General features: G+C 34.8%; 1 protein-coding gene across 1 annotated transcript in view; it reads right to left on the bottom strand.

The window, feature by feature from the left end:
* The window catches only part of LOC132748805 (uncharacterized), a 29,922-nt gene that overhangs the window by 4,345 nt on the left and 11,870 nt on the right, over nucleotides 1-13,707 (bottom strand). Inside the window, exon 4 of the mRNA XM_060738445.1 lies at nucleotides 8,415-8,546. Within this exon, the coding sequence (XP_060594428.1) occupies nucleotides 8,415-8,546 (132 nt within the window). The remainder of the gene's footprint in view (nucleotides 1-8,414; nucleotides 8,547-13,707) is intronic.

Genomic DNA, 13,707 nt, shown 5'->3' with positions numbered 1-13,707 from the left:
AGTTCAAAGTGTAAAAATAATCAAAGGGCAATAACTTTAAAATAAGTCAATGCAGTGTTTTGGTTCTTTTGCACTGCACTTCTATTCAATGAGATCTATCTACATACAAAGTACCTTGTAGATATCCTTGTCGTTTTTGAGTCAAGTCCCGGACAAAGTTCGATGTATAAAAAACAAAGGGCAATAACTCCAAAATGAGACAAGGCAGAGTTATAAATCTTTTGCACTGCAATTTAACTTGATGTGATCTATCTACCTACAAAGTGTCTTGTTTACCCCCTGCTGTTTAAGCTTCATGTCATGGACAAAAATCAAAGTGTAAAAAAACAAAGGGCAATAACTCTTACATTAGACAAAGCAGAGTTACGGTTCTTTTACACTGCACTTTTACTCAATGTGAGCTATCTACCTACAAAGTTTCTTGTAAGAACCCCTTGTCGTATTAGAGTTATGTCCCGGACCAAGTTGAAAGTGTTAAAAAAACAAAGCAAAGGGCAATAGCTCCAAAATGAGACAAGGCAGAGTTACAGTACTTCTTTTGTACTTCCATTCTACTCAATAAGATCAATCTACTTACAAAGTTTTTTGTTGATACCCCTCGTCTGAGTTATGTCCTAGACAAAGTTCAAAATGTAAAAAAGCAAAGGGCAATAACTCCAAAATTAGGAAGGGCAGCGTTATGGTTCTTTTGCACTGCACTTCTACTCAATAAGATACCTTCAAAATTTAAATTTGAAGAAATCTGCAACGGACGGACGGACCGACTACAAGCTGACTACAGTATACCATCTTAAACTTTGTTTGTCGGGGGTATATGTATATTTATCTACATTTTACCATAAAATATGGTGCTATATCAGTCAAATATATGTTATATTTTAAAAAAAATAAATACGGAATATAAATATGAAAGAGGGCGGAGTCAAAGAATAACCCCAAATAAGAACAAATGATCACTAATATGGACAAATGTCTTTTCAGGGACAGAAAAAATTATCCTTATAAACAGAAAAAGAAATAGTTGGCTTATAAGGAGTAGGAAAAAAGAAACAACACAGAAATTACTGAAGCACTGAATGCCGGGGCATATTATGTATAACTAATGTAATGAGTATTTAAAGCCATGTTAATACATAGGTTAGATAGATAGATAGATTTATTTCGGCAAAGGAAGCATTTACATAGTTGACAATATAACATAGGATAGAATAATGAGCATTATTAAACATTATATCACATACGAGAAAACTATGACATGCTCACCAAAACCAAGGATAACACAAAAAAGGGCAAAAAAGCTCTTATTTCCATTGTGGTCCTTTGTATTGGCGGCATAACATAGAGAGGCAGACCTAAACATAACCATGTTTAAAAATACTAATAAATCATAAAAATGTATATCACAGTCAAGTCTTTAGTTAATGATACTCCTAGAGCTAGGATTTAAAACACATTACTAAAATTGTAAAAAGATAATTAGCAGACAATTTAAAATCCTGAGCCGAAATATGTAAAAACATAGTAAAAAATAAAATACTGTTCATAAGATGACTTTTGATGGCAACCTTAAAACTTTGTAACCTGTTGATCTCCATTAACTCTACAGGTAAATCATTCCATAATATGATACCAGAGAAAGCAAAGGATTTAGAACCCTGACCATTGACCTTAGGTAGACAATACCCACCCTTTTGACTAAGTCTTGTACTATAATTATGTACGGAATCTTGCGAAATAAAGTGTTCAGACATGTTATCCGGAGACAGGCCATTTTTTATCTTAAAAACATGACACAACATTATCTGTTCAACTCGTCTGATATTCACCTGTAAACCATAATCATACAATAATATCTGAACACAAGTTAAGCGAGATTACTGTTTTGTTTTTCAATACACACTTTTTTTATCGATTCTGACTAAAAAGATGAACAAATCACAGGAACAAACTATATCTTATCTTATACTGTTACATGAACTATGGTCAAACAAAGTTTAATGTGTACACTATTGAACTGACATGGAATTATGACACAGTAACCCTTAAAATGTTAGGAAGCAACTAATAGTAAAATATGCTGATGCTGGTCAGTAACCTTTACAATGTTAAGAAGAAACTCATAGTAAAATATGCTGATGATAGTCAGTAACCTTTAAAATGTTCCGAAGAAACTGATAGTAAAAAATGCTGATGATTGTCAGAAACCCTTAAAATGTTAGGAAGAAACTAATAGTAAAATATGCTGATGATGGTCAGTAACCTTAAAAATGTTCCGAAGAAACTAAGAGTAAAATATGCTGATGATAGTCAGTAACCTTTAAAATGTTCCGAAGAAACTAATAGCAAAATATGCTGATGCTGGTCAGTAACCTTTAAAATGTTCGGAAGAAATTAATAGTAAAATATGCTGATAATAGTCAGTAGCTTTTAAAATGTTCCGAAGAAACTAATAGTAAAATATGCTGATGATAGTAACCTTTAAAATGTTCCGAAGAAACTAATAGTAAAATATGCTGATGATGGTCAGTAACCTTTAAAATGTTCTGAAGAAACTAATAGTTAAATATACTAATGCTGGTCATTAACCTTTACAATGTTCCGAAGAAACTAATAATAGAATATGCTGATGTTGTTCAGTAACCCTTAGAATGTTAAGAAGAAACTTATAGTTAAATATACTGATGCTGGTCAGTAACCTTTTAAATGTTCCGAAGAAACTAATAGAAAAATATGCTGATGATAGTAACCTTTAAACTGTTCCGAAGAAACTAATAGTAAAATTTGCTGATGATGGTCAGTAATCTTTAAAATGATCCGAAGAAACTAACAGTAAAATATGCTGATGATGGTCAGTAACCTTTAAAATGTTCCGAAGAAACTAATAGTAAAATATGCTGATGATAGTCAGTAACCTTTAAAATGTTCCGAAGAAACTAATAGTAAAATATGCTGATGATAGTCAGTAACCTTTAAAATGTTCCGAAGAAACTAATAGTAAAATATGCTGATGATGGTCAGTAACCCTTTAAATGTTAGGAAGAAACTAATAGTAAAATATGCTGATGATAGTCAGTAACCTTTAAAATGTTCCGAAGAAACTAATAGTAAAATATGCTGATGATAGTCAGTAACCTTTAAAATGTTCCGAAGAAACTAATAGTAAAATATGCTGATGATGGTCAGTAACATTTAAAATGTTCCGAAAAAAAACTTATAGTTAAATAACCTTTTAAATAATCCGAAGAAACTAAAAGTAAAATATGCTGTGTGTACAGTAACCCTTAAAATGTTAGGAAGAAACTAATAGTAAAATATGCTGATGCTGGTTAGTAACCTTTAGAATGTTCCGAATATACTAATAGTAAAATATGTTGATGATTGTCAGTAACCCTTAAAATGTTAGGAAGAAGCTAATGGTAAAATATGCTAATGCTGGTCAGTAACCTTTAAAATGTTCCGAAGAAACTAATAGTAAAATATGCTGATGCTGGTCAGTAACTTTTAAAATGTAAGGAAGAAACTAATAGTAAAATATGCTGATGATGGTCAGTAACCTTAAATACATTATGCAGGTATAAGTATACTAATTTTATTCAATAAACTTGTCTATTTTTCAATCTTGAACTAGTCATTCATCATTGTTTAGGAAAAATAAGTTAGAGTGCAGACAATGATGAGACAGCACTGTTGTGCTTTCTATTCTTGATCTGCATTAGTTACTTGTGCAGATTCAGTTATATATGTAGTCATTTTTAAGTGTGTGAGAGTGAGGGTAGAGTTTAAAGTAGCATCCAATCACTGCTAAGATCAAATGGCGACTTTACAGCTTCTAAGGTGGAGGAAGATCTGTAGTGCATCATTCAGTTACAAGCGGAAACCGAAGTAGAACTACCACTTTCTATAAGCTAGCTGTATATGTTTCTCATCAGAAACAATATGAAACAAGAATTATCGAATGACACATATGCACCCTTTCTAGCCATTGACTCATACTGTTGGTAATTTTGTTATAGAAACATGCCAAATATGGGGGCATGGAAGCGTCCAACAAACTTTGACCTAGTGACCCTAAAATCATTAAAGCTCATCTTCTAGTTATGACCAATCAATATGTGAAATATGAAAACTTTGTGATAGATAGTTTTAAATATAATGAGCGGAAACCATTCCACCATTTAATGCCCCTGTGACCTTGACCTATGATCTAAAGACCCGAAATCAAAAAAGGTCATCTACTAGTTATGACCAATCAAGATGTTAAAAATGAATACTTGGTAACTAATTGGTGTCAAGAGAACAAGCGGATCATTTTAAATTCAAGGTTATTAACACTTTTACCTTTGACCTAGTTACCTCAAATATTATCTCCTAGTGATTGTGTTGATCAATTAGAATGTGAAACACAAAAAATTGATAACAAATAGTTGTGGAAACTATTCTAACATTTAAGGTCCCGGTGACCTTGACCTTTGGCCTAAAGACCCCATAATCTATATGAGCCATCTACTTGTTATAACCAATCAAAATATGAAATATTAAGACTAACTGATTAATATTTTTCATAATAATGGACGGAAAACGTTATAACATTAATAGGCCCCTATGACCTAACCTTTGAACTAGTAACCCTTAAATCAATAGGGGTCATCTACTGGTTATCACCAATAAGTATGTGATATATGAAAACTTTGTGATAAATAGTGCCCAATATATTGAGTTGAAACCATTGTGACATTTAAGGCCCCTGCGACCTTGACCTTTGACCAAGTGACCCCAAAATCAATAGGGGTCATCTACTACATATTGCCTATCAGTATGTGAGATATGAAGACTTTGTTATAAAAACAAATCAATTCAATAAGCAGAAACAATTCTGACATTTAAGGCCCATGACCTTGACCTAGTGAACCCAAAATCAATAGGGGTCATGTACTAGTTATGATCAATGACTATGTGAGATATGAAGACTTTGTGATAAATAGTTTTCCAGAAATCGAGCAGAAACCATTCTGACATTTAAGGCCCCCGTGGACCAAGTGAACTCAAAAGCAATAGGGGTCATCTACTAGCAATGGCCAATAAGTATGTGAAATATGAAGACTTTGTGATAAATACTTTTTAAGATTATGAGCAGAAACAGTTCTGTAATTTTAGGCTCCTGTGACCTTTGACCTAGAGACCTGAAAATCAATAGGAGTCATTTACTAGTAGACTTTGTGAAAAATATATTTTAAGATAATCAGCGGAAACCATGTTGTCTACCGACGGACAGAACGGTCGACTGACTAACGAAATATGATAAACAAGATCAACAAGGAAAGGCTGCGTTCAATGAACGCAATCCCCTTACGATCCAGCAACAAGAACCACTGGCAAGGAGCCCAAGCGGACCCCAAACAAAAACAGGCAGGGCATAAGACAACCGACCGACCTTTGAAAAACAATATACCCCTCTTCTTCGAAGGGGGGAGGGGGCATAGCAATACCATCTCCTTAAAGGCATTCAAACCCATAGCAAAAGGAGGTAAATTATTTGAAGTCAGCAACTTTGACCACATTGCCACAAAACCCGTGTTTTTGATGGAGTGTGTACGGTGGAGAGGTGAGAAATAGATCTTGAATAGTTTGATGGGAGGAACTGATAAGCATCGTGACAAGTGCGGCATCATTCTTACCCCAACTCCCTCCTCACCCTCTAGTATTATAGGTTTGTCTTATCCATCAACAAGAATATATGGTTTGAATCAATAATTCTGTGACTTGTTCGAGGCAATTACCATCATACAAGGACACTTACTCTATTATATTCAAGCATTGATACAGTGACACATTAAATAATTTTACACTACTGAAGGCGAAAGTGATTATTCTTTGCCACCAGTATACAGACAGACCAGCCTGCACATCCATGCGGTCTGACCATGCTCTATACTGTTGGCTGGCTAACATCAAACTCCAACATTGATATACCTAAGATTGATAGAAAATGTTCCAAACTGAAACTTGGGAATCAGCAGGTTAAGGGTTAATTAATATACATATAAAATCTGCTTTGGAATACCTTTTGTAACCATGATTTCACTTGGCAGGGATTCATTCTATTTACACTGTCTCGTTTATAGGAACATGGTTGGGCTAAGAGTGATGTTAGGTGCACCATTAACCGGTTTATACATCCAAACAATATTTATGCTGCTGACCGTTCTCAGGCGGCGCAAATCTGTGTTCCTCAGATGTATGTCTATGTTGTTTCATACTGTTTTGGTGACTTGTGTCCCTTGTAGTTTTCTCGTCTACGGTTAGTATCTTCCGCTTTGACCCTAGTTTTTATTTATTTTATTTATTCCTTTTCCCGGGTCTCGTATTGCCTTCCCCTGTGTCTATGGGCCTATTATTCAATCATTTATTTTTTTATGTTTTCTTTTTTTCTTATCAGCTACTAATTATTTATATTTATGTATGATTTTAATGGTTAGCTTGCTGTGCTCTGCCTTGTGCCCTGTCCTGTTTTTGTTTTGGGTCCTCCTGGGCTCCTTGCCACTGGGTCGGCTTTGGGTTGCGTTCATTGAACGCAGCCTTTCCTTATTGACCCTGTTTCATATATTCTCTTATACCTACTTCCAATTCCATCATTTTTGTTTACCAAGACAATAATAACAATTCTAGAATGCCTATGGGTACTAATTGTGCACCCCTGGTCGCCGATTTGCTTTTGTACTGCTATGAAAGAGACTTTATGTTGAGTCTCTCTGAAGAGAAACAACAAGATGTTATAGTCGCATTTAATAATACTTCCAGATACCTTGATGATATTTTTAATTTAGATAATCCTTATTTTGATCAAATGGTGTCTGACATTTATCCGCATGAACTACAATTTAAGAAAACGAACTCTTGAAATTTTAGTACATCATTTTTGGATCTTCATATTACTATCTACAACAATTCTATTCACACGAAAATCTATGATAAAAGACTTTGACTTTTGTATAGTTAATTATCCACATTTAGATGGAGACGTACCCCATGCAACATCTTACGGGGTTTATGTTTCTCAGTTAATTAGATTCGCTAGAGCTTGTAGCAACGTAAAGGATTTCAACGAGCGGAATATTTGTATTACCAGCAAGCTTCTAAAATAGATAAATACAGAATCTAAAACAGGGCTACCGCTATCATAAATTACGGAAATATTTTACTAAATTTTATAATCGTAACTTTGATTTAATCTTTAAATTCAATAGTGATTTTAAAACTCTTCTACGACAAGGGATTAGCCAGCCTGGTTTTTATGGCGATGTGATTTACAAACTTCGTAAGATTTTGGGTCATGGTAATTTTTCTGCTGTTTTTACTAAAATCATTAAACGTTTTATTAAAAGAGGTTATGATCCTACTATTTTAAGACATACTGCATGTTTAGTGTTCAACCCTTTTACAGTTGGACACTACGCTTTCCTCTTTTGATTGCATCTGACGGACCAAGTGGGAGACTCTATGATGGATAGTTCGTAAAGCCCTTTGGGACCGAATTGTCTTAATGTTCGTCTTCTGCCTTGCTTCGTCGGGCCCTTGTAGGTGATTTTCTTGTTGCTCTGTCTTCCTTTAGGACATTGAGTACTTTTGTTATGGTCATTGGGTTTACTTTTATATGTTTCTACATGATCATATTAGTGTTTTACTTATTTAACCTTTTGTAACCATGACAACTGTTAGAATTTCACTTGGCGGGGATTCATTTTATTTACACTAAGAGCGAGGTTTGGTGCACCATTAACCGGTTTAAACTCCACAGCAGTCATTATTATGCTGCTGACCGTTCCAAGGCGGCGCCCCACTGTGTTCCTCAGATGTATGTCTATGTTGTTTCATACTGTTTTGGTGACACTTTTGCTTGTGTCCCTTGATGTTTTCTCGTCTACGGTAAGTATCTTCCCCATTGCCTCTAGTTTTTATTTCTTTGATTAACCCCCCCGCCCTTCCCCCGGTCTCCTGTCCCGTTCCCCTTTGTGGGCCTATTATTATTTTCTTTGAATTCCTAATCAGTTACAAATTAATTATCATTTAATGATTAACCTGTCTTTGCCCTGTCCTTTTTATGTTTGGGGTCCGCCTGGGCTCCTTGTCATTGGTTCTTGTTGCTGGGTCATATGGGGGTTGCGTTCACTGAACGCCGCCTTTCCTTGTTTATCTTGTTTATCATATTTTGTACATTTTTTTTCTTCAGAATTTTGATTAAGACTAATATTCACTATAACCACTAAATTGATTACACTTTCTTTGTTTAGACTACCAAATTTTATTCAATAAAGCGTAACTATATGCATATTAATTTTTTTATTGAACAGAAATATTGAAACAGTCAACAATAGTTCATTTGTACAAGAACATGTAACTGCTTATTAAATACTTACCCGGTTAGCATAATACATTGCACATAGACCTGTAGGACAGAAAAACAATAATGCCAGTATTGATGAGATCAGGTAATCTGGAGGTCTTTGTTCTGTTACAACAACAACAGCTTGGCCGGGCTGAGTCACCACCTGAAAAAACAACATCAATACATATATTCATTGCTATGAACCATAGTCCTATGTTTTTGTATTTTCTGATCGCAGATCAGATAATACATAACTAACATCCACGGTCTAACACAAAATTTCCTAAAAGTCCTAACAACGCAAATTAATTAGTTCTCACTCAAAACTGCTTAAAACCAGCAATTTAAAAGAAAGAACAATTTTTTGTTACAAGCGTCCAACAAATTACTACACCTTCAAACTTTTAAAGTAGCGTTGGCTTATAGAGTTGTCAATAAATGCACACTCACAAATTACGCGGATGAATATGATTTTAATCAATGAAAATGCTATTTTTAGCGATGTCGATTACCGAATACTACACAAATAAATCTGACTGCCGAGTAGTTGAATATACAGTTTCTACATGTTGGACTGTTTGGGCGAGAAGATTTTTGCATAATTATTTACTTCAATTTTAAACAACAGGTTTACCCTGAACAAAATAACTCGAAATTACCCTAACCCGAAATGCAATGGAAATTCTAAATTTAGAATGACTTGATTTTATTCAGCTTTTGATTTTAAAACTTCTCCGTGGTGCAGGGGTAACGCGCTCGTTTGGTGTGTGAGAGGTCTGGAGTTCAAATCGAAGTCGAGTCAACATTTTTTTAATTCTTTTTTTTTAGTGTTTTTGTTAAGGAAATAGCCACGATATGCAAGTATAAAGTGTGGCTATCATAAAAAATGAACATGAATTATTTTTTGATGCAACTCTAGTTATGCAAATTCCGTATGTATCAAACTCTGGTGCCCTGCAAGATGACTTATAGTACATAAAAATAAACTTATACAGGAAAACACATACAGATATACAGTACGACTTAGATTGCAGGGATCAGAAAATACCACAGAGCTTGCAGCCCTTTGATTTTAAAAGGGGGTGAGATTGGGGATTGTCATGGTTAAAACAACTTGTAATGCTTGGTGTAGTGGCGGTGATTCATATATTGACACTGCATTTCATAAGTAATGACAGCCAAATATTATACAAAAATAGTTCAGGGCTCTGACTTGGAGCTTAGAATTTTCATTTGTCCAGTGCATATTTTGTGCCGGTTTCTTACAAATATAATACCTTAGATCTGTGTTTGAGGTTGGTAAATACTTTAATGTTGAGAATAAGCACTAGTCTCCAAATTACCATTGGCTTAATCTTTTTCTTAAGTATTTAATCAGCAATTACATGTTCTTGTACAAATGAACTATTGTTGACTGTTTCAATATTTCTATTCAATAAAAAGATTATCATAAGACCATCGGCATCTTTCTAGATGGGTGGTTCCAGTATTCCTTACTTGAATACTGTTGAATCACCCTTAGGATATGTGGCCTGCTTTTTAAATTTGTCTTGTGACGTCATATCTGTGATATGCAGGCTTCATAACCTCAGATCCCCTTTCAAAATTCCATTTTATTTAGTTCGGCCCATTGTTTTCTCGTTTAGGGCATATGCATTTTTTCACTTGGGGACCATATGCTGGTTTTCATGGTCCAATGGCACTAACGTGTCACATTGAAGGTTCCATGGTAACCGCCATATGAAAACATCTGAGGATGTTTCAAAATTCTAAATTTACCAGCTCATTTTAAATGTTAAATTCTGCTTAAGCCGGTGCTAGGGGGCTTGGACGGTAGTTTGCACTTGACAGAACCGTCCAGGCTCAATCAAACCGAGTCTGCAATATTTTCAAATTTGCCGTGTTGTGCTTTCTTTTAGGATTCTTATTTCTCTCTATTTTAACGTTATTAAAAATATATAATGGTGATCAATAGATCTTGAACTCTTTTACTGATTGGAGTCATAAATGTTGCTGAAATTATCTGGACGCATGGTCGCATTAATAGTCCACAATGAAAGAACTGGTACGAATGTACTGATACAATGATTGCATTTTAACCAATTGTTAAGTTCAATCAAATTCTATAGTTTCATCCAATGTCAATTTTTAGCCAATGATTTGACATTGGATTAATTAAAATGCCAATGGATTTTAACTTTATGCAATTGATAGCGGTTGGTTTCTACTTTTTGTTGCCTTTGCCTTGTTGATCTTTATTCTTGTTTTTTCTACTATTTGTGTCTCCCTTTAACAACATCAAATGCTCAGTCATTTATATGAACCAGAATGTATAAATTAATGAGGACTTTATAGTCCATACAAATGTTTTCACATTTGTTTTTATCTGACTTTTCACCTCTGCATGTGGCCTTGGTCTTTACTATAGGTACCTGAATTTTGCATAAACACTCCACATCACATTATTGATTATTTGTGCCAAATAATATTATAGTCTTATCATTTTACAAAATACAACCTTTTTTCATTTAGCCTATTAGTATGACCCCGTTAAACAACTGACCCTGTTCTGACTAATGTTGAGGGGAGTGGCCCTACAGAGACGGCAGGAACGACGAGGAAAGTGTGCTAGGTTAGGTGAGTCCCTAGCACAGAGTGACGGCTTGAAAGACAAGCCCTTGGTTTGCACCAACAGCCTATTTAAGTTCAGTGACGTACATTTGGCACAAAATTTATATATTTGGCTAATACTTCTTAGAAGTTGCCTGGAGATAAATTATCACCACTGTGTGCTTCAAAATTAACCCATTAAGGGCATGATTTGTGACATGCTTGACATAGCGGATGGACCCTCATTATGCATAGACTTCATCATCAACCTGGAAATCTGTTTTGAGTTGGCAACATTACACCTTATGGTTGTGAACCTTTGATACAAGGTAATCTTTAATTTATCTATGCATTTTGAAAAAATGCTTCCTACAAAATCTCTTAAATATCTAAAAATTTGTATTGCCAATATAAATTATCAATCGGAGGAGTCCTGCAGAATACATTGTATGGCAGTATACACTTCACTGTATATGAGCACAGGAACTTGAAATTCTATCAAATAACCAATATTAATTATAATTTCCAAATATACCCCCTATATACTTTTTTTTATAGTATATAGGGGGTATATTTGGAAATTATAATTAATATTGGTTATTTGATAGAATTTCAAGTTCCTGTGATATGAGAACTCAGTTTTGTCGTGAATAAAATCAATATGTTCACATTATTGGATACTTTACTCTGGCCCTTTGGTTACAAGTGTGTTAGAAAGAGTCTTTATCAATAACTGTTCGGTGAATATACATACGTGCCATAATTTGTTGGCTAATTTCAAAGACACTTTTCATTTGGACATGGGGCATTGATCAGCAACGTATTGTTTCGAAAATTTACACAGGTTATACGATTCACGGAGAATTGCCCCCCCCCCTGTAGAATAAGCCCCCCCTCCCCTGTAGAATAAGCCCCCCTCCCCCTGTAGAATAAGCCCCCCGAAGATTTGCCCCCCCCCTATAATGTAAGAGCGGATTCGCCCCCTTAAGATTTTTCAAGGCGGATAATTAACACCCCTCCCTTGTCAACAGTAAAAACTAGATATGCCAACACATTTTTATAAAATATATAATATTAAAATGTATAATATTTGAAGGCAAAGATAAAAAAAATGTAATGTCATGCAATTTATATTAAATGTTTTTTGGCAGAAACTGTAAATATGTTTATGGTAAATATACGTGTGTTTCGATGCAGTTTGTAAAATAATGCAGTTCGTATTACGCATTTTTCAACGGTAATTACCAGCAATTAAGTACAAAGCAGTATCAATTAAAATGCAAAGGTGTTAAACACGGTTTGCAAACTGAGACTTTATATTTCAACCAATAAGGGTTTATTAATTAGTTTTGTTCTTTAATGGGATGATTAATTCAATTACTTTCGGGGGTTTCTTTAATTGGCTTGGGGATTATAAAGTAATGACATAAATGTTGTTTGATTGTTGACATATATATTACTCAAATAACATGTATGATCCTTTAAAATGGTCGCAATTCGTATGATTTAACTTACAGATACGAAAGCTGTAATATGAGGGAGTAGCGCAATTGTCCGGTATTTTGTCCGGTATTTACAACTTGCAAATTTGATAACAACATAATCAAGACGTAATGTCAATAAGTATTCAAATTTGATAGTTTTCGTATCTTCTTTTTTAACCATTAAAATCTGGAAACAAAGTGATCCCTCGGAAGCATTAATCATAACAAAATGACAAGAGAATTGCAGACTTGGTTAAGGCTTTGTAAATTCAATCAGTCACATAATAGAATAAAGCTATGTTAAGTAAGGACAAGTAGCCATGCCGTTTGGTAAAAATAACTGAAACATTTGCTGAATCCTGTAGATTTCAGCACCTAATTTTCACGGTGTTTGAGCACTAATAATTGCCTGCAGGCGAATTAAATTTATGCTGGCCAGTTGTTAAATACAGTTTATGACACCTTTGCTCAGGAAGCCACAGGAGATAAACAATAAATCTTTTAATTGATCAAAATTATTGCCGATAATAATTAGTTGGAAGGGGCATATGTATAGATTTACCAATTAAAGGATTAGTGTCACCATTTACTGTATATTGCAATGCTGTATGGGGATAATCGTTTGTTATTAGCGTTCTAGAATACTTGACAATAAGATTATATAACAAGAGCTGTCACCCAAGTGACGAATGCCCCCCGAAACGGTTTGTTTGGTGCCTTCTGGGTGCCCTACTTGAGTGAGTCGCACGCGACACTTTGTCTCTATGTGGTAGACATTTAATATGATAAACAAGATCAACAAGGAAAGGCGGCGTTCAATGAACGCAACCCCCATATGACCCAGCAACAAGAACCAATGGCAAGGAGCCCAGGCAGACCCCAAACAAAAACAGGACAGAGCAAAGACAGAGCACGGACAGGTTAAACGTTAAATGATAAATAATTTATAACTGATAAGGAATTCAAAGAAAATAATAATAATTTATAACTGATTAGGAATTCAAAGAAAATAATAAAAGGCCCACAAAGGGGAAGGGGACAGGAGACCGGGGGATGGGGGGGGGTTAATCAAAGAAATAAAAACTAGAGGCAATGGGGAAGATACTTACCGTAGACGTGAAAACAACAAGGGACACAAGCAAAAGTGTCACCAAAACAGTATGAAACAACATAGACATACATCTGAGGAACAGAGTGGGGCGCCGCCTTGGAACGGTCAGCAGCATAATT

The sequence above is a fragment of the Ruditapes philippinarum genome, unplaced genomic scaffold, assembly GCF_026571515.1.
Source record: "Ruditapes philippinarum isolate M1 unplaced genomic scaffold, ASM2657151v2 ctg98_1_1_1_1, whole genome shotgun sequence".
Classification (NCBI taxonomy): domain Eukaryota; kingdom Metazoa; phylum Mollusca; class Bivalvia; order Venerida; family Veneridae; genus Ruditapes; species Ruditapes philippinarum.
Note: the sequence above shows the minus strand (reverse complement) of the source record. Positions and strands in the feature narration are given on the sequence as shown.